This window comes from Gouania willdenowi, chromosome 5, assembly GCF_900634775.1.
Source record: "Gouania willdenowi chromosome 5, fGouWil2.1, whole genome shotgun sequence".
Lineage (NCBI taxonomy): Eukaryota > Metazoa > Chordata > Actinopteri > Blenniiformes > Gobiesocidae > Gouania > Gouania willdenowi.
Genome location: NC_041048.1, coordinates 13,080,408 through 13,103,044, shown reverse-complemented (window position 1 = coordinate 13,103,044; position 22,637 = coordinate 13,080,408). Strand labels below are relative to the sequence as shown.

General features: G+C 36.0%; 1 protein-coding gene across 1 annotated transcript; it reads right to left on the bottom strand.

Annotated features, from left to right (window-relative positions):
* Positions 1-344: 344 nt before the first annotated feature.
* On the bottom strand, positions 345-22,315 carry nckap1l (NCK associated protein 1 like). Its single transcript, XM_028447624.1, has 31 exons — positions 22,135-22,315; positions 21,032-21,142; positions 20,647-20,739; positions 19,360-19,416; positions 19,059-19,201; positions 18,628-18,718; positions 18,376-18,513; positions 18,245-18,293; positions 17,660-17,816; positions 17,446-17,502; positions 17,272-17,368; positions 16,945-17,054; positions 16,581-16,713; positions 16,233-16,314; positions 16,095-16,150; positions 15,828-15,973; positions 15,600-15,732; positions 14,824-14,943; positions 14,500-14,639; positions 12,730-12,861; positions 10,848-11,066; positions 9,737-9,867; positions 7,551-7,648; positions 6,535-6,628; positions 5,619-5,701; positions 5,312-5,392; positions 3,225-3,318; positions 3,005-3,121; positions 2,386-2,495; positions 1,404-1,493; positions 345-711 (listed from the first exon to the last, which is right to left on the bottom strand). Exons 1-31 carry the CDS (start codon positions 22,222-22,224, stop codon positions 595-597), a joined length of 3,369 nt encoding a protein of 1,122 aa, XP_028303425.1. The 5' UTR covers positions 22,225-22,315; the 3' UTR covers positions 345-594.
* Positions 22,316-22,637: the final 322 nt, after the last annotated feature.

Genomic DNA, 22,637 nt, shown 5'->3' with positions numbered 1-22,637 from the left:
CTGAATCCCTATGCACAACTTGTACACACACATTAATGTCGACCCTGGCCACCAGCAGATGTGAGCATGCATGTCTCCAGTGTGGCAACAGAACAGATATACCTGCAACAGAGGGTGTGGAAGTGCAAGAAGAGGAGGAAATGATTTGTATTTAAACATTACCTCAACCCAATGAAATGTGATGAAAGTCATGGTTGCAGAAAATTTTGTCCATCGTATGTTTTGCCAAAATGGAATGAATCATTTAAACACAAAGTAGAAACACACAAAAAAATTGATGCAGGAAGGAAGAATGGTTGAAATAATTGGGAATAAAGATGTTGAAATAAAACTGAAAGACCACATAAATTTGATTTCTTTATATGTTTTCATCTATTAAAAAGACATTATAAAATGGTTTTAAAACAAAAAGTTGAAAAATCACAGAAATCAAAGTGCAGTAAGCAATAATGTATGTATGTATGTATGTATGTATGTATGTATGTATGCACTGTATAATTGTATAACTGTAAAACTCTATATGTAAGCAAGTGGGTGATAAAATGATGGCTTTGGCTTGATAAGGGATAAAGATTAAAGTGTGCAACGTGTTCTTCAGCCCAGAGTAACAATGATGGGTTTGTGCACCTCTCTGTAGGCATTGCGGAGGAGAACATAAGGGAAGCAGCTCTCCAACATGTCTTGGCTCAGAAAAGGAGAATCCTCCACGATCTAAAAGAATCAGTGGTAAAGTTAATAAAGCAAGTCTATACTTAGATTTAAACTGCTGAAAATAACTGTTTTTCTCTTTAACGTTTCAGTAAAAGTAAGAAATGGCAATGAGTAATGTGCATTTATTGCAGAAAATGAAAAAAAAATACTTTCATAATCCATTATTGTATACATTTAAATTAGATATTAGTTTATGGTAATAAAACCTGCATTGTAATTGTATAACACAGACAGTTGTTTCAGGTTTATTCAGTTTAATCTTCATGACCTTGTGTGTCCTTGGACAAGACCCTTAACCACAATTGTCCTGTGGTCCAAATGTGAAAGAAAAACCACTAAAGTAGACTGGGAACCATAACGTTAAGCTTTCAGGCTTTCCAGCAATCCCTCTAGTGCTGTCTCAGGTCATCCTAATATTTTCTCTAGTTATGCTTCTATAAATTTAGACTTCTTTTACGTTAATAGAAAGTTGTTTGTTGTTGCCTTGACAATGTCCATCTGGCCTACATTGAGTGCTCCTCCTCTGTCCTGGTGATGATGTTAATACTGATCTGTGGTTTGTAAGAATAGTTTTGAATAATCTGACTCATGTTTTCTCCTGTTTCTGCCTCATTAAATAATGGCTAGTTCAATTTATTAATTATTAGTTACTTAAAAACACATTAAAGACAGTGAGTAACGTGACAACCTACCATGTGCAGAAGCAGGTACACAGACTCCCTGTTTTTGCTCTCAATTTTTTCGACATTTTGTCCAAGCTGGAGGAGAGTGGACGAAGCCAGCTGTGAAAAAAAGATGGAAACACGTCAAACAAAATGAATATTTTACGACCTCAGAGATGGAGAATGGTTTGTCAGTTTCGTATAAGTGCTTTGAATATAATGTTTTGTTTTGTTTTCATCCGAGGACATTTTGTTTCTTGTAAAAACAGATATGTTTTTATTATTTTTTTTTTTGACTATGTTTCCTTTTTTAAGTTGCCAAATGCAAAAGAGAATACATAAGATGAGAGTACTGTTCCACGCCATCCATTAATATCCTGCAAGGCTTGATATAATAAAGCCTGTTTGGAATTAAAAGGTATAGGTGTGACATCCTAGCGACCATGAAAAAGGAGCAAGCGGCTTGGAAAATGGATTGATGGAGTTATGGACATCTCCATTTTACAGTGTCGTTGGTAGATGGCTCAGTATACTATACTTGTATTTATCTGTATTATATTTGTATATTTGTACATTTGTATTATATTTTCCTGGAGGTGTGCACTTGTATTTAATCCCTATTTAATCAAGAGTCTTTTATTTAATTATGAATGTTTTCTTTTTCTTTTCTTTCTTTTCTACAGTATGTTTTAATGCTTCTTCTTACTATTCAAAATATTTCTAGAGCATCAGTAGAAAAAAGCAATTTCCCCCTAGGATAAATAAAGTATATCTGATTCTGATTCTGACATTGACCAACAGTTTTTTTTAAACAGTTATTATTATGAAATTGTTGCCTTATTTATTTAGCGTTTCAATTCCAAGCATAAGAGTTTGTGTTTTAGTTTGTTGATCGTTTTGTTGTTTCAGTCTGAAAAAGCTTTAAACTGTTATATTAACAAACCTTCCTTGGTGGTTAATTCATGAAACAAAACAGCTCAGAAACAAACAAAAAAATAAAAACAAAACTCACCAGAAGAAACTCTTTGAGCTCCTGCTCTATGTTTTTGTTCTGCACAGTGAACATGGCAGCAGACAGCTGGTTGACAGCTGTCGCTAGACAGTGGATGTTGTTGTTATGGCCTTTGCAAACAAATGCAAAAAAAAAAAACAACTTAGACACACGACAGTGTACCCAAAGCATTTAGACCTAATGAGGCTCAAAGCGGTACTTAGGACTGCAGCTGGAAGTCACAGAGCGATATTTAAAACTCCTGGGGAAAATTCATATCAATGAGATTGGAAAATAAACTCAAAAACATCACTGGCAACAAAGCAATTATGGGCTTTGATAGAAATCTCAGCTCTTAATGTTTCAGCCCCAGGCTCTGAGCCAACCAGTTGGGGTCAGCACGGACACAAGCTACGACTAACTATATGAATGCACATACGCAGAGGCATCTGTAAATGCTTCTCCACGGAAATGGTTTTCTCACACAATGTTGCTAAAAGGCAAACAGTTTAAGAAGGGATAACATGTCGTTTCACACTTTCAGGAGCTTGTGAATATAAGCTGTAAATACAATACAACAGTATTTAGGTTGAGTGCCTTCTGGAGAAAACCATGGTGCAGTAAACATGTCAACATTTACCTCCATGCACTTGGCTGTAGGATGAGTTTTGGTTCAGGGCCAGTAACGGCAGGGAGACGCCGATATAGACGAGCAACAAACAGAACAGCTTATACTCTTCATCAAGTGATGTGTTATCTGCATTGAAAAAGAAAACACACTAAAAACACTCCTACAAAACAATAGATCTCATACCAACAGATAGAAATATCCATCATACAGAGTAGTTATTAGGCGTTACCTGTTTTCATGCTATTGATAGCTGCGACGAGAGCAGGATCGATATCACACTTCAGTCCTGCAGCTGATGCAAGCTCAAACACACTCAGAGTCTCCTGAAAGGTCAGGAAGCATCGAGAATAAAATGCAGCTCATATCTTTAAGCCTTAAACAAAAATTTGTACTGTTGTGGTCGTGTTCGGAATAAAATTAAATCAAATCAAAGTCTTTACACTGGCTTCGAGCCTCAGAATAGACTTTAAAGTTCTGCTGCTGGTGTATAAATCTGTGAATGGGTTTGGTCCAGAATATATCAGTGAGATGTTAGTCAGGTATGAACCCAGCAGGTCTCTCAGATTTATGGACACAGGTCAGATAGTGGAGCCCAGAGCTCACAGCAAATACAGTATGGTGACGCTGCTTTTAGTTGTTATGCTGCAAAAAAGTGGAACAAACTGCCAGCTCAGCATCCTAACCCTAACCCTAACCCTTATAAAGCCACTCTTTTTCTGAGAGGGAGATTTTGAATCATGTTGTTGTTGATTTAATGTTTATAATGCTGATTTTAAAAGTTAATAATGATTTTCAAACTGTTTAATGTTTTTTGTTGCACTTTTTGATCATGAATAAATTTGCCTTGGCTGGTGTCAAAACAATGATTAGGTAAAAACAACACAAAGTGTTGAATAGAATGGATGATGATGATGATGATGATGATGATGATGATGATGAGGATGATGATGATTTAAATGAATCTAAATTAAAAACCAGCCTAATGCATGAGTGTTTCACAATGTTTGTTTTTGTGTATTTAACTCTGTTAATCATGATGCTTATACAATGATCAAATGCTTTTCTGCTGACAATTTTCCATCAAAATTTAGACCCAGAAGGATAATAAGTAATAAGGTGTAAGAGGAGTTTTCACAATAGCAAGAAATGCAAGACTGAAACTCCTTATGTCATTTTTGAATAGAGTACATTTTGACAAATAAATGAAAATAAAATTTTTAACAAAAGCATGACGACCTGAACGTATGAATATAAGCAAACACAAAAGAAAGATGCTTCTTTCTACAGACTAGATTTAAGTCCCATTAAGTATATGTCTGTCAAAGTCAGTTGTGGTTGCACTTTTATCTTCACACATGGCTTTTGCTCTTGACCTATTTCTGGCTGCATGCATGCTTCTTCTGTCTGGGCACAGAGTTTCCACTAATGTGGTTTAGAGAGCAGAAGCTCTGCAGTGAACGGCATCTCGCAGGAAGGCATGAGGGGCCTGCTGACGTCTTTGGAGCTCTACTGACCTACGCCGAAGCTGTCATGGCTCACTCACAGGCCAGACTTAAGAAAAAGAGAGGGACAGTCGCACAAATTGCTCCAAAGGGAGATAGGATATTTTACTTGGCTGACATCAAAATGGAATCATGAAACTGTGTCTTAAATGTTAAAGATCTCAGATCTCATTGAAGTTCTGCCGTTTTTATGCATGCTGTTATCAGCTTTTTCACCTTGCTGTCGAAAAAAAAATTGTCGGTTCACTTAGAGGAAAATGTCCTGCACACAATCTATGTAATCTAGTTTAAACAAACACTAAATATAATTTTGATAAATAAAAGTGATAATTTGAGTACTGTGGTAATGTCCTTCCCTTTCATTTTGCAGTGACGACTGCATTAAACTGACAAAGTTATAAAAACTGTACCTGATAGGGCACAAAATGCATTTGGCATAATTAAGAAAATTATATTTTTGGAATATTTTTTTTATTTTATTTAAACAGATTAAGATTATGGTCCACAACATATACATTTTCAAACAATTCTGCATTTAGTAAAGTAATCCATTAAGTTTAGCAATAGTAAAGAAAATTCATAATTTGAAAATATAGGTACTTTATAAAGATTGTTCCTGAAATTTTACAACAGAACATCATAACATTTTTGCTATATTTTGAAATCATGATATATGCCTACCTGTACAATCATATTTATTATGTATGTGCACAGACTTAAATTTAGGATAAAGATTTAACCCTAGTTCTATGTTGTACAGAATGTGAATGACTGTATTGTTATAATGTTCTCTTAATGTTGAGAGCAGTGTTACCTGGATGTCAGCTTCAGGGAAGACAAAGTCTCTCAGACACTCAATGGGCCCCATCAAATACGGGCAATGCTTACGAAGGACCTGTGAATTTCAATTCAAAACATTTCTAAAGCATTTGTATTAAAAAAAAAAAAAAAAAAGAACTTTACATCATTGTGGTGTGACCACTTTGGGTGAACCAAAAATTAGTAATCAATATTATTAATATTGAGTTTATATTTGAAAATATGTTATATTTTATGCTAAAAAAAAAAAAAAAAAAAAAAAAAAAGAATTCTGAATCATCAAAAATCTTGCTGAATATTACATATTTAAGACAGTCCTGTGTCATGGATCTGAAGGATAGAATCACTCCAATGATGGTCATTCTCTTCAGCACGTTCTCTCCACCTATGGAAAAAAATAAATAATATTTAGCACTTCAGTGGAAACATAATAAATGTACAAGTACTATTTTAAAATGCTGTGTGTTGTTCTTTTTGCACACGAGTCTCCCTCTTCAAAGCAAGTAGCCATAATAATTTCTAAACTTAAAAATAAAAAAAATTAAAAAAAATAAAATAAATAAAACTGTTTGCCCCAGACGGGCAAAGAAGTGCACATGAACTGTGGGGTGTCTAAAATGAGTACAAAAAAGCTTTCAGCACGTCAATATCTAATGAGTAATAAATTACATAAAATATATACAGATACATGTTTATGTCTAAAAATTATCAGACAATTTTTAAGAGGGGTCATTATTGCTTTGCTGGCTTGTTATTTCCACCTTTACACGGCACGGACAAAGTTTGAAGTAAAACCACTTTACTATCAGCACAGCAAAAAATGAAAAACTGTACCACTATAACTCAGACACATATTTTTTAAAAAAAAGCATATTTATGGTGGAAAGTGAAATGTAGATGTATGTATATTTCAGATTCAACTGGTTAAAAAGCCATATATTATCAGACAAATAGGTATTTATAAATCAGAGGCAGTAAGGTGTTCATACATGTGGTTTTTAAGATAACGTAGAGATTAGTAAAGTGAAAAGAGCTCATATGTCAATCCTAAACTTCCTCTTTCAATTTCAAATCATCTTTGAACAGTTTTCATCCTTCTTTCACCTCACCTGGTGCTTGATGCTGGATCTCCTTCATCCTGTATTTCTATAACTCATTTCAACCATTTGTCTTCATCTTCACACTTTCCCCATTGAATCCCACCTTTTCACTTCTCACCTGTCAATCTTTTTTTAAGGTTGGCCATTTCTTCTGGCTTATCAAAGCTGTTCCTCATCTGCACGAGGGTGTCCATGTTCTCCATCACCATTTTCTACCAAAAGAGAAAAAAAAAAGAGAATAAGTGACACATGTTAACGCTCTGACAGACAGTGGCTCTTTGCAACTCTCCATTTCAATTTGAGGTGTTAAACACTACGATATATGATGTAATGGGGAGTCTTGAATATGTATTTATGACAAGAAAAGGTAGCTATTTCACAAAAAGATTGCTAGATAATGTGATAATGTTGTTACTTTTAACATAGAGCGCATTCTGACGGTCTAGCATGTTTAAAACTTTTTCTATATCTTTTTTCGTTTGTTCTATAATCTGATGGAAGTAAAATTGAGACCAAAACATGCAACATTTATTTCATTATAGACGCCGCTAACAACTAAAGAAGTATCAGTGATACATCAAACATATTTGAAGTGGTAATGTATCCTGATAGACTACTAAACCTGTGTTTTACCCCTTGTGTTATCATAACTTTGCACAAATTTACCTTTTTTTTTTTTTTGTTTGTTGCTAATGCAGCATATAGTCACATGTTATCTTTACACCGACCCCAAACCTTTAGTTTAGCTGAGTCCCACAAACAGTAAATCAATTAATTTATTCATTTATTTTACTTTTGAGGAAGAAGAAGCTGGTTTGTTTTTGAACAGCTGAATTAAATTACTTTTAGCAGTTTCAATCTCAGCCTATTCAAAATAAATTAAAATAATCAAATAACTCAATCTTGAATAGAATTGAGCTATGAAGTCTGACAGAGAGCGGAGAAGACAATCCATTCATTAGTTATTGGTTTAGTGCATATTTACACACTGTTCATCTTCATGTCATAACATTCTATTGTGCAGCAGCCAAAGTTGTTTCTGCTTATGTAAAAAATTACTAAATCTAACATCATCTAACAGAAGATTGTCCACCTCCAGCTCTATGAAAAAAAAACATGCATCACATGCTGTACCTTCAGCTCGCTGACTTGAGAGGTGATGTGCCACATCAGATTCTCACTCAAAAACTTCAAACCATAAGGACCCAAAACCTCTGCCAGGGACTGTAACTCTGCACAGAATGTACAAAGATATTTTAGGAATAGGAACAATCATAAGCTGGTACTGTTGACTTTATGACTGGAATATTTCTATTAATAAAAGAACGCCCTATTTTCCACAACTTTTTTTTTTTTTTTAACCAATTTTAAAAGAAAAACAATCTAAACAATACATTTTATAATCATTTACCAAAATGTGTTTCAATATTTATAGGATATATTCAGATTATGCATTTTGCCAAAGTCTTATGATGCTCTCCGTTGTGCACTTGGTTTTAAAATCCTTATAAACTCCTCGCACAACACAGGATGTATCATTAAGAAGCCTCCAACAAGGCAACACTGTTGCTAAGGAGACAAAGGGCTTTGTGTCACTTGAGAAATGTCACCTTAACTTACAGACCAGGTATACGCATTATACAGTGCAAGTGCAGCTGCATCAATAACACATCATTACTGATGTAAGTGATCAGCAGCAGATCATTTATTTGTATGTACGTTGTATTTTAGGGTGCAGTCATTATTAAATTGGGTAATAGATTATAGTTTGTTCCAAAAAGATGAATAAATTAAATCCTATCTTCTCGACACATTTCTTTAAAGAAAAATGTGAAATAGTAAAATTTGGTTAAATTATACCAAAAGCAGAAAAATGCTTGAAAGTGAAGTCAGTATTATTGAGTAAAGTTGAAAATATTGCTAATATGACAATATTTCATGACAATATCTGAAGAACAGTTTTCCCAGCATGCTTTGCCATATTCTGGTTTCAAATGGGCTTCTAACAAAAATGGATGATAAATGTGTTCAGATTGTCTTGATCTTTAGAAATTACATTCATTCTGTGGTAAAGTTTCATACTTACGTACAGTATATCGGTTCATATTTTTCAGTTTTTAGGCTATTTCATGATTGTTATATTTTTCTAGATCATTGCATGCTCTCTTGTGTCTTCGTCCCTGACATGCTGCTGGAAAATGGGAATTTCTCTTGGAGATGAATAAAATATCTGTTTATCTTTATCCATCACCATGGGTCACAATGTTAACACAATGAGTGATTTTCTACCATTTCATTCATGCCGCAATGCAGATAATTTGTGTTTTACTTTATATTTATAGTAAGGGTGTTTATTTATTTATTTATTTATTTATTTATTTATTTATTTATTTATTTATTTATTTATTTATTTATTATTATTATTATTATTATTATTATTATTATTATTATTATTATTATTATTATTATTATTATTATTATTATTAATAAAGTCTTTTCCACTGCAGAAGTCATAGTAACTCCACAAAGAAGTGCGCTGAAATCTGGGCATGTTGACCAGCTTGTGTTTTTCAATAATATGAAAAAAGAAAGTCTTAACTTTCTAAACTTTCTGCATTTATTTATTGTTCTAGGCATATACCTGAGTTAAGTTGCACTTAAGTCATGTTGCACTAAAGCCAAAGTTGGTTAAAAGCAACAGGCAGATTGTATGTAATTTTTTTTATTTTAGGTTGTTGGCACATGGCATGTTAAAGCCAATGTTTTGAGGGTAAAATATGCGAATAAAATATATTTTATACATAATGTTCTCATGAAGGTGTAAACATTTACAGATTAGTTGTTTCTTAAGTCATATATAAAAAAAAAAATCTCAATAATTGCCTTATACTTTAATATTGGGATATATCGTATCGTATTGCATCGTATTGTGACCTATGTATCGAAATATGAGTTGTATCGCCAGATGCCAGGTAATACACACCCCTAATCTATAGTATTCTGTGTCCCTCACCAATTTATGACACTTTGTAAAGCTGAATATAATTGTAAAGTCAAAAGAAAAAATACATCGGTGTATGACCTGAGCATATTAGAAGCACATCGACTGCTACAGACAAGATTTGTTCAATTAACCCAATATTACTGTATGCAATGGGGTTGCCTTCAACAAAAAATAGAATACTAGGTGAAATATCCCAACAGATAGAGAAAAAAACATATTTTATTTGAGTTGTTTCCTCAGGTAGTGTTTTATTTACTATCATGAATGTCAGTATTATTTGGCTGGCTGCTATAATAATGTGAAATGCTGAGCTGACCTGAAACATCTGAGAACTCCTCTGCTCTGAAAGGCAGCTCGCTTTCAGTAGTATGGCTGACAAAGCAGTGCATCATAGGGCAGTGGATGATCAGCGAATTGCTGGCCTGACGCAAAAGACTCTCCAGGTACCTAAAGCAGAAACCATGAAATATACATAAATAAATGTATACATTTACGATTGAAGAAACAAACCAAACTGAATAATTGACAATTAGATGGTTTATTTTAAACATGAACATGTTTACATCTACCAACCCCAATCTTAAAAACACATCTGCATTCAACCAGGGTTGGAGTCAATTATAATTGTAATCGCGTAATTGATAATTAATTACAATTATTGCTTAATTATAATTGAAACTGTATTTTAAAAAATCTGTTGCTGTCATAATCATAGTTAAATTGTAATTGAGTTTAGATAATTGACCTTGTAATTGTAATTGCCATGCAAATTCTATAAAAATTGTCAATTATGATTTAACGCAAAACAGGGTAATCATGTTACAGTTCTATGAACAGTTCTACACAAATGTAGTTAACAATGATTAAAATGTGTTTCATGTCAAGCTTTCCCACATTTTAATATTTAAAAAAATTGAAATCGAGAATATACTGACAGAAAAAAGGCTCAGATGTCCACGCCAAAAATATTAAAACCTATGTTGTCATTGATTAGAAAGCCTAACAAGGTAACATATAGGTTATTCACATAACCCCCGGTTCTCTGATTAAGACTGAGATGTCTCACCAGACATAGTGACGCTAACATAAGAGACGCTAACAGAAAGCTAACACAAGAGAAAGGTTACCTTTTATGGGCTTATTTATCACAGACTCAGTAATTGTGATTTATTGTAATTGAACTTTAGTAATCGTGAACATAATTGTAATTGAACTTTAGTAATCGTGAACATAATTGTAATTGACTTTCTGAGAATAAAAAAGTATTGTAATTTAATTATAAATGGAAAAATGCCGATCACTGTAATCCTAATTGAATTGTAATTGAACATGAGTAATTGAAAATGTAATTGTAACTGAAAAATGTAATTGACCCCAACCCTGCATTCTAACAGACGATAGAAAACACTGTCAGGTCCTATACACACCATTTTGTGTAGAGGGTTGTTAGAGTCTCTCCTCCGTGAGAGTCTTGTGGATGCGTTTGCTGCAGCAGGACACTTTTAACCAGCCTGGTGACGTCTATGTTGATGTAACTGGAGAGGCTGTGCAGATTGGTGGTATAGGCATTTATGCCTGCCAGAAGGTCAGAGGGACGGGCTATCTCCTGGGTGGTCTGGTTGTACCTGGCCATTCTCACGATGACTCTGGAGGAAACACGTTTTACCAACGTCACTTTGTAAGTGAGAGCAAATGGACCTCTAAAACCAAACGAGCCATGACGACACAGCACTATACCCTCACTGGGTCAGCGTGCACTCACGGTCCTTCAGTCTGGTACTTTCCCTGCATGGCTATGTTTAAAACTCTGGAAGAAAATCCAATCAGTGTGAGTGTGCAGCTACTTGTGAGTATTAATTTTATGGTGGAAGAGGAGATGACTATCAACTGAGACAGAAAGACCAAACACTGCTCCATGTTACACTGGTACTGAATTCTATTGTAAACAGCAGTTAGCACTGAAATGACACAGAGCTGAAATGTGACATGATAGATCTCTGGTCAGAATGATGCATTTTTCACAGGAAAAGTCAGAAAATTAATAGTCAAGTAAGTGATGGACAAGACGTTTTCCTATTTAGTCGAAAACTGATGAAGAATACTTCAAAGCACGTGTCAAACTCAAGGCCCGGGGGCCAAATCCGGCCCTTTAGAGCAATGTTTCTTAAATGGGGGTACGCAATGGCACTGCAGGGGGTGTCAAATGATACAAACTATTTAAATGATAAATATATTCCGGAGCCATAAAATCAGTCTTTTTCAACCTTGGGGTTATCTGAAAAAATAAATTAGATTTTTGAAATTTTTCAAAGTTTATTTTTTATTTTTTATTATTATTAAAACAATTTTAAACAATGGTATTTCTATACTTTTACTGTGTGAAATATAAATCTAGTTCAACTAAAATGGAGCAAAAAAATAAATAAATATCTGAGTCGTGTAATTACCAAAGGATACATTTGTACATATCTCAGTCCCTATGCACACATTCAATGAAACTCCTCAATATATGCACGACTCACAGTTTTCGCAAAGCTTATATCACAAGATGGCAGTCATTTTTAGTCTTAAATTGTTGAAAGAACTCTCAATTTTTCCAAAATCCTAAGATTTTTCTCAAATCATTCTGCAAAATGTCAACAAATTAAATAAAAATTTGTCACAAAATAAAGGAAATTTAAGTGAAGATCCTGCAGGGACTGATATCAGTCACTTTTTGCTTGGATAGTGATATATCGAACGATGGCAGTTATTTTTAATGTTAAACTGTTGACATAAGTTATGTAAGTTATGGCATAATTTTCCTTTAAAGTGTGTGCACAAAGAAATTTAAAGAGAAGACCCAGTTGGGACTGACATCCGTCATGCATTGCTTATTGTTGTCAGTTTCTTAAATTTTTTGTATATCATGTATATGTACAACCAGGGCACAATAATGTTGAAATTAATCGTTTTCCACCATAAAATCCGTGGCCCTCTTGAGATCAAACTGCTCTGTATTTGGCCCCTGAACTAAAATGAGTTTGATACTCCTGCACTAAAGCATCAGTCAAACTAACATTGTTACAACATTCATTTCAACAAAATGTCCACTTAATTACAAACTTTAAACCCCGTTATATATGAAATCATTAAATTCATAGTATGTATAATCCTGTCAGATAGAGAGAAGGTGATTGTACTAATTGGCATATCCCTGACAGCACTTTGTTTACTGGGCTTGGGTGAAGGATGCTCTCCACCTCCATGGCTCATCCATATTCATTGCATCCACAAATATATGAATAACCCCATCCACCCTCGTCTTACTCAATGAGGCGCTTCTCCAGATGGGAGAGGAGGAACTCTGTAGGAACAACCGCGTGATTGAAGACAACCAGGTCACTACAGAGACTGTAGGAGGAGCAGAGTTCTGTCAGCATCAGGTGTAGTTTATCCATACTGTGAGAACAAGAGGAGAGACAGAGAGAGTGAGTGAGAGATGAGGATGCATGGCTATAAAGAAAAGATAAATATTTGGACATTGACCCAGTCCTGAGGATCTGCCCTCAAAAAATATGATTTATTTGATTTGCAAAAAAGAAACCAAATATGATTTGTCATAAATACAGTAGATAAGATCAGACATAGTACACTGTGTATTATTTCACTATATATATCTAAATATATAGATATATATCAGTGATGTGCAGTCAGGGTAGGCAGGGTAGGCAGTGCCTACCAAAGGGTGAATTGATATTTTCATTATTTGTTTTAATTATAATATAATTACAATATATTTTTCAATTTCCGATAGCCTACAGTACCTATAAGTTTGAAAGTGTCAGTATTTTGTGCTTTTCATTGCCTATTTGAGTAAACATCGCTAAATCCTGGTACGGCAGAGACGCTTCTCAAGTCTCACTCCGCTGTAAGGCAGGAGGAGGTCACACCCCCTCCCAAAAGCACATTGCAGCTCTGCCATGTGTTTGAGCATGTGCAGTCAGTTCCCTAATATGAAAACTATTTATGTAAAAAGGAAGATCGCTACGCTGCCTTTGGACGTAACCGTGTTATGCTAAATGCTATACATCCGTTTACAGTGCTTTAGTGAATTGATAGAGCGTGGCTGCTGCTACGTTTTCTAGCTAGAAGCGGGATAACACTACAGGCAGGATGACAGCGCTAGAGACGATAAATAAACTTTCTTTTAACACAGCTTTTAAAAGATGGGAGACCAACACCTGAGCTACCAGACCTTCAGCAAAGCAAAGGTCAGAAAACTGTTCATATTTTCCACAGTGAATGGTACAAAAGGAAGGATTGGCTTTGTGGATGCACCTCACTGAGGCTGTTCTGAGTTGTTGTTGTTGACATTTTCTCCTTTTTTTGTGTGTTTCCAACACAAACAACGGATGCGCTGCTGTGTCATGAGATATATCTTGTTGGGAGAATATGGAGGCTATATTAAATAATTGTTTATGTTTATTTAATGGTGTTTTACGATCTTGAATTTTTTCATAGGTTAACACTTGCCAGCCAAAACTATTGAAATTGTCATTGGTGTTGACATTGGTGGTCTATATTTGCAGCGCCCTGATATAGATATATATTCTAAAAGCAATTTCTCCTGACTGTCAATTTGAAGGTTTCTTATTTAAAACATAAACCAGTCATGCCTCAAATTCAGTTTAATCCCATCGACTTAATAACAGAAGCCACAACAAAATGCTCCCTGAGGTGAGAATAAGGATTTGAAAGAGTCTGCATGCAGTAAATATAATAAAGTAAATATTTTCAACACTTGAGTAGTTTTTGTCCAATCCAAGAGTTTTAAAAGTGTTTCGCTTTCCTCCTACATTGACTGCAAAGTTTGTGCATTATTGACACAACCCAATTCTGCCAACAACCCTGTTCAAAACAAAAGCAGTTGCTCCCCAATTACAGCTTTTCACAAAAACAATCCAAAAAAAAACACTCAATCTTAATTTGGAGACCCTGACTTTAAATATAAATCAGTTTAGATGTAAAACATCTGGCAGGAATATAAATACAAGTAATACTGGTAACCATGTGGGTAGAAAATAGCCTGAGTCTGACTTTGTGATGACTGCCCGGTCTTTCCTCAGGCTCTCAGATCCTGGTTTCTGTTTTTGGGCTTCTCCTTTTTTTTGCAATGGCTTCTTCTGCTTTCTATAGCGAGCAGCGCTGATGGTTTCTGCACAGCGCTGGGGCTGCAGCTGAGGAACAATAAAGCAATGAAAGCATAAAGCTATTTGTATTCTAACATCAAATGCAGAACTTTTAATGACATGGAAATCAATCAGAACTCTAAACAGAAACTCATACTAAAAACACACTTAATATAATCTGAAAAAAAAAAACACACACACACAAAAACTTATATCAAGAGACAGACTTCACCTCGTCACATAGCTTGTGCTGTTCAGCACAAAGCTCCAACAGAACGCTGCTGGTCTGCTTGGCTAGCTGCTCTAAGAAGGTTACACAAAGACGCAGGCTCCTCTTCTCCATCTCCTCTATCTAAACACAATTTTTTTTTTTTTTAAAAAAAAAAAGAAGAGTTAAAAGTGACTATTCATGCTCATGTTCTTTAATTTTCTCAATGAACATCTTTATTTACTTATGTATTTCAATGCAAGCTTTGTTCTGACCACAGATTTTGCACATTTTTCAACTTTTCTATCATTTCAACATTTTTATTATTTAGGAATTTGACTCTTTTTCGGGATCAGAGATGCTTTTGTGAAACAAAACATAGGAAAGTTGAGTCTCTACTAATGTATCATGGTTTCATTCACGCCTATTTCTTTCTCTGCATGTTGTCATTGAGCATACATAGGCTGTCTTTAAGTCTATGCTATCTTACTTTGAGACATTAAGGGGTCTGACAAATAAGAAAGCCATCCGGACAATACACTTTTATGAAGCTTTAAAATCCTCTTTGTGATTTGAATGTATGTACTATGTGTACTATGTATTATCAATTTTTTTTTTTTTTTCATGTTTATCAATGCTGTTTAACTGAAATAAAGTTGAAAACAAAACTATGCAATATAACAGTCCTGAAATTAAATGTAAGTTTTGTGAGTATCTATTGAGACTGATGGATGGATGGATGGATGGATGGATGGATGGATGGATGGAAGCCTATGTATAGCAGATGAAGTAACACTGACCTCTTCTGGGCAGAGTGGATGTCCACACTGACTGAATTGAGAACAGACGGACGGGAAGGACAAGAGGTAACGCTTCATGTTCACCTCCTCACTACTCTGACTGAACATCTTCTCAAAGACACGTGGGAAAAAACTATGGAGCAGAGAGAGTGAGCAGATGTTGGAGGATAAAGATTGAAGACATCCAGTATATGTAAGGAGGAAAAGGACAGATGAGAAGACAATGACCAGAGAATGGACACTTCAGACGTCTCCTGCAACAGTTCTTCTATGCTGTCCACCATTTGGGTGTGAAACTGAATCATGCTCATCACCTTTGAAAGATCAGGATAATCCTTTATAGGAAGAGGGGCTTTATTTACGCTTGTGTAGGCCTGAAATGAAAGAATAAAGAACACCCAATAATTCATATTTAGCTCCACTGCTTGAAGAATAATCCCACATACTCCACATACACTTCATGGCCTTGTTGTACGTCAGAGCAAATATGGTTACCTGTAACCTTAGCCAGTCAAGTCTCAGGGCTGTGAAGTCAAACTCATCATTGTCATCTGATAATCACAATACAAAAAACCAAAATTAATGTGTCATTTGCTCTCATTCATTGAAGATAAACCTGTTTGATTATGTTACCATTCTTGACTGGCAGAGCAGAAAGCGTACTGACGAATGAGCTTAAAAGGATTGATTCCTCCTCTGGACACACATACATATTCTGTAGAACAATAAAAAACAATAATAATAATAAAAGCATTGCTAATTTATGTATTCATAGTAGCTAAACTAACTGTATAAACTTATAAAATCAAATTGTGGATGTCTTGTTGGTTTTTGTCTGTTATGTGCATGTAAGCCTTTTAAAAACGTGTGTGTGCCTCTCTATATAGACCTAATATGTTTCCATTAATGTAAGACTCTCTCTGAAAAGGCAGAAAGATGATGAATAGATGATCTACACACTCCCTATTGTTTTGTGGGTACCTGTATGGTGTCATTGAGAATGAGGGCATCGAACTGGGCCAGGTATTGAACATGATAGCGCTGAATAACATGCTTGTATTTTCTAATCAGGTTTCTAAACTTCTCCATGTAGAAAAGCAACTCAGCCATCTGACTGGAAAACAGAAACAAGTACAAGATACAAATGAGAATCATTTGAGATGCACAGCATACTGTATGACCATGTTTTTAAAAGAGAGCACATTATTAATGAACTGCACAGTACATCATTAAATTCATCCTTAAATCAAACGTTCTGCTGGTGACAGTGTTCAATAACCACAAGGTAAGCGGGGAAAAGTGTTATTTGTGTCTGAGTATTCTATCCTGTGTGCCTGTAACATACTTATCAATGAAGTCCTCAGGCATCTTGATCTTTGGCATGTTCTCAGAGTGTCTGACAAGCCAAAGAACCTCGTCACGGGAAAACGACAGAGCCATGAACACAAACAGGGCCTTGGAGGTTTAAACGCAGTGAAAAAGACAAATGTTGACTGAGTAAAACTTACATACATAAACATGAAATGACTAGAAATCAAGCAAATGTAAGCTCAGTGGAAGCTAGATCAAAGGGACGAAGTTTGGTCGACCACATAAACAGATTTATTTGTACTGTCGAAACTCTGTAGAGAAAAATTTGAATTCCTCAGACATCCCTGACAGGCTTTTTTACCTTTGGTCCCAAAAGTCCGGGTTCGTCTTCCAGAACTGCAAAAAGTTCCTTCATCGCTCCTCTCAGATACTGCCTCCTTTCTTTGTGCAATGCTCCGCTGGTAATTACACAGAATAGTGGACACTTACAACTTATCCATGATACCATGAACCTTCGAGTTCCTAACCAGCTCACCTGTTGGTTAAAACATACTCGCGACATTCTCGGATGTCGGCAACTCGTTTGCTATATCTGACAGAATGACAATAATTAACAAGTGCACTCAAAGTACTTCTATTATCAAATGTTGCTCTAATGTCACATCAGACCTCTAAACAAAGTAAATCTGTTACTTTTTAGGCTGGAAATAAGATGTGTTATTCTATAATGGTACTATAGAGAATATTACCCTTTAAAGCTGTCAAACAGGTCCTCAGAGACTTTGTGTATGTTGATCACTTCATCTCTTGTAAGGGTGAAGAAAAAGCCACTTTGTAGACCCATTTTCCACAGCTCTAAGGATGCCTGGTTGGTATTAAGAGTGCCATGGCACAACAGGAAGCCGACTACAAACCAAAGTCACAATTAGTGCCAAATAAATCCTACTGTTGTTTGCGTTCAAAAGACTGGAGTGGGACATAAGGTTACGTTGTTTATCATTCCAATCAAATTTAGCGTTTCGATTGGTGGTTCCCCACTGCTGGATCATGGACCATTTGGTGCTGGGACGTAATCCTGATTATGGTACTATGGTTAATGACACTTTAAAGGCTTGTAAGAGGGTCACTCTGTGGCAGGGATCATGGGTTCAAGTCACGTTGGTGGTCCCCAACTTCTCTCTATTAAGCCCTGCTATAGACTGGCATCCTATTGGGTTTAAACTGCCTTACACTCTATGTCTGCTGGGATAAGCTCCCAGATTCCCTGTGACCCTGTACAGGATAAGCAGGTATTGAAAATGAGACAAGATGGGGCTTGAAAGAAAACCACTTACAAATAATCCAGCGCTCCATCACCTCCATGGGCAGGAACTCACATGACATCTATGGGAAACAAATAGTAATCTGTATAGTATTTAATTGCCACCTAAGCCTTTACAATGACATGACATGAGACCAGACTCACAGTATCACTGCAGGCCGGGTCCAGCATTGCAGCCGGAGCACTGAGCAGACTGAGGAGCTGGGCACTCCGCCACTGCTCAACAGGAAGGTTCCGGCGCGGGTAGATAATTTTCAGCGAAAGCAATGCTGCTGTTACGGACTGAGAGAGAACATTAAGAATAATGCGCCACAATTACAGGGTGACAAGTACAGGACAGTAACGTTAATGAGGTTTTGCTAAAAAACAAATTGTTTAAACATTGATTTGGTTTACCCTAGTGTGAGGACCAAACTCTTCGGTGAGCTTCTTCCAAGGATGCTCATATTCCAGAAACATCTGACCAAGCCGTCGGTAGGAAGGGTCACTGTGGCAAACAATACATTAATCATTTTCATTATTGTAAACCAGAGTTAGGTTTACACAAATGTAGAGAGGCTAAAACTACCGTATGTCTTTGTTGGTGGCACACACAAACTTTTGGTGTGAACCACCGACAAAGAAGATTTTTGCAAAATTGTCATCAAACATGTCTTTAAAGCCCAATTGCCTTTTGTTGCTTGAACCATGCACAGTAGTTGGGAGCTTTAATTTTATTTCATACAGTTGTTGACCATCCATCCATCCATCCATCCATCCATCCAACCATTTGCTCCATCTTTGCTTTTCTCTCAACTTTTTCTTTAATTGTATCTGCATTTTCTCACCTGCTGCCATTTGTCATCTCATGAGCACAGTTGTACATGCCCACCAGTGCCTTCTTCTCATCAATCCGTGAGAGCAAAATAATAACAGAGGTGTATGTGGTGATCAGATCCAAGTAGTTTTTGGTAAAATCAAAGTTCACCGTCTAAAATGAAAATTTGAGCAATTTTAATGTTTTAATGCCATTAAATGGTAACTAGCGAGACATTTTTGCAAAAATATTATTTGGCAGCACTGCTCTGATTGTCAGAAAAAATCCCTACACAACATGGAATTACATGACGTGACAAAAAAAATACTTACAATATTGAAGAAGCACTGGCAGGCATCAATGGTGTTTAACAACTCATACACGTGGTCCTAAAACAAGCAAACAAGAGTTGGTTATAAAAGCAACAAATCACTGTCGCTGATGCTGTTTAATTTACGAAATGTGGATGTTCCCATTCAAATCTGGCCTTATGCGCATTTTCCCGTCTACTTAAGTTATTTTCCTCTTACGCACTTCTGACACTGGAATAAGTGCAGCGCCCCGATAAGGTTAAACATTATATTGCACTAGAAATATGGACTTGGACTCATAATATTCCAAACTGACACTGTCACGCTGTCATGGGGTTCAATATGTGCATTTAACAGTTCTACACGGGACAAAATGTGTTATATTACATTATATTTTATTCGTGTCATCCTCTCCTTTTGCCGTAGGGCAGTGGGTGCTGCGTTGTGAAGCTGATCAGCTGTGACCACCAAAGTTGTGCTTCAGCTGCTGCTTGACAATGAAACTCTGACAGACTTCTGTCCATTGGTCACAGTGATCTCCAACTATATTCATACCATGTCCAACGTAAAGCCACAGTTTGATCCTCTACAAAGTAAATAATAAGACTTGCTCACATCGGCTCTATAAGGCTTTAAACAATTTATAATAAAAATTGCGTATTATGTTGGAAGCCAATGGTTCTGTTTCACTGTAAACATCTGTCTCCTCTGTATTAAAGCAGGCCGCTCTGCGTGGTTATTTCCTCAAACGTGCAGTGCATCACACGGTCATGCTTTAGAGTAGGTGCCGCATTGATGATGGATGATGATGATGATGCGCTGATCATTTCCGAAATCAAGCTTTCCACACAAACAAACGTTAATCTGTCGTTAGTTTCGGAGGGAAAAAAATAGAGTTTTTAACTGTGGCTCGGACAGAAGAGTGCGGCCAATCCTCACAGTGCAATAATCCGATCAAATCAACCTGTTGCATTGTTTATCAATGAAGACGTTTCAAATTAAAAATGCGTTTTATCATTTTCATGGATTTCAATTACATTTACGAGCTTTGGGAAAACTCCACGTTCCATGATTTCTAGACAGCCCCAAAAAAATGACATCATGCCACAGTTTTGGTCTACTTACGCGCGGTGGATATGCGCAGGAGAGAAGCGCCTAGGCGCGTAAAAAAGAGCTTAAGTCAAGACGGTAGAATAGGGCCCTTAGTCTACAGACTAAATGTTTATTATATCAGAGTTAAAAATTAACATTTAAAGTTGGGTTTTTTTCCACATGAACAAAATTAAAGGAAAAAAAAAAAAGAATCACCCGAAACTCAATGACATCCAGGAATGACTCGTAGTAGCTTGATGCAGCAGCCAGGACTTCTGATTTCTGTCGCTGGACACTGGTCAGATTTTGCTGAAATATTTACACATAGATATTTGAGAGGAAAATGTGAGTGCACTGTTGTAGTATCTAGTATAACTATGCAACTACATGCATTAACTGGTTATTCTTTCACATTTTGTTAATTTTACACTTGGCTATTGCTTGATAACCTAAGGCTGAATTTAAATATTAATTTGATTTTCATGGCTTTATTCCAGAGTAGAGTGCTGAACTGTATGTTGTCTATGATTTGCTTTTAACTTCCAATTGAACCAATAGTTAAACATTGAACACATAAACAAGAGGAGGCAGGGCTACTTACAATGTTGCCTCTGAAGTCGATGTTTGGAAACTTTTTGTTAATATGTTTGACGGCAGACTCGTGGCTTTTGTCAGTCAGGAAGGAAGGCTTCGTTTTGACGTCTGCACATGACTGTAAAAGATTTACAGGCTCAATAGAGAGTATGAAGGTGAGTCTCATTTTTTGAATTATTTGTAAACAGTTTTTTTAATTAAGTGCTTTTATTAACATTTCAAGTTGTATCCTAAAGCCTGAAGAAGAAGAAGAAGAAGAAGAAGAAGAAGAAGAAGAAGAAGAAGAAGAAGAAGAAGAAGAAGAAGAAGAAGAAGAAGAAGAAGAAGAAGAAGAAGAAGAAGAAGAAGAAGAAGAAGCTCATTTGATTAATCTATTTCTGCTTTGTGGAGCTGAAGAATTTTTCAGCCAGAATACCAGAATGAATACATTGTAAAACAATGACCAGACACATACAAAATGACAGCCCTAGCCACATCAGAAGCATGTTGGAAAGTTGCAATGCACCAACGTCACAAATATCACAAGATGTACCTCTTTGTTTGGTTAGAATGTCCTGAAATGTAGAGGTATTCTCAACCTAACCCACTGACCTTGCAGTTTTATATGGCATTATTGTGGTGAAATCAGTTAATTACAGTAAACACTAATCTAAAACCCTATCCAGCTGTTGTTCAGTTTTTTTTCTCTAAGTTTAGCAGCCTTCAATTCACATTGAAACCAACATTGGGTAAATGACGAGGTTGAGGGACTTCCTGTTTGCACTTCCTCTGCAGCGATGAAGGCTTAGTTTCATTTGACGGAGAGTGCACAAATGTTACAAATAAGTTATTCAGACTATTCAAAACTTGTGCACTACCTGTTACTTTTGTTCATAAAGGGTGGCAGTTGGAATAAATCACCACATTTAATTTTTTTTCTTTTAAAATTTGACTTGTATGAAATATAATTTTGACTAAAACATATACATTTTGATAGTTTGAGTCACTGTGAAACCATTCATTTAACGCCAGTACTTGCAGAAGTGCTTGTTTGGTCTGTGTATATTTTGAAAACAAAACTCGGAGTTCATCTTGCACCATTTAAATCATATTTTCTCACGCCTCTCTCACCTTTTTAATGTAGTTCATTCGTATCAGCACCCCATGCCCTCTCTCGTTGAGAATGCTGAGCTTCTCAGCTAGTTTCTGCTCGTAGTTCATGGCTTTGACCTCACTGCACCTCTTCCTCCGTTTGAGCCTTGGCCTCCCTGTATTGAAGAGCAGAAGGACAAGTGGATCCAGAGCCTCACCCTGTCTGTCACAAAGTCACATGACATGGGGCTCAGTGGTGGAGGTGGAGCCATGAAATGAGATGGGCTCAGTCAAACATACATCATCTACATGTCAAACAACTAGACAAACATTTGACCTTTTTAAAAAATCTGAACACCAACAACAATGTACATGACGTGATCATGTACATGACCCTTCCTCACTTTTTAAGTCAAATGCAAGCTACTTACTTCTTATATTAATAAGAATATAAGATTTGTCTGAATAATTATGCATTACTGTAATAAAAATAGTTATTTGAATTTGTCTAATATGAGTTTTTCTCCCAATTTTCACCAAAT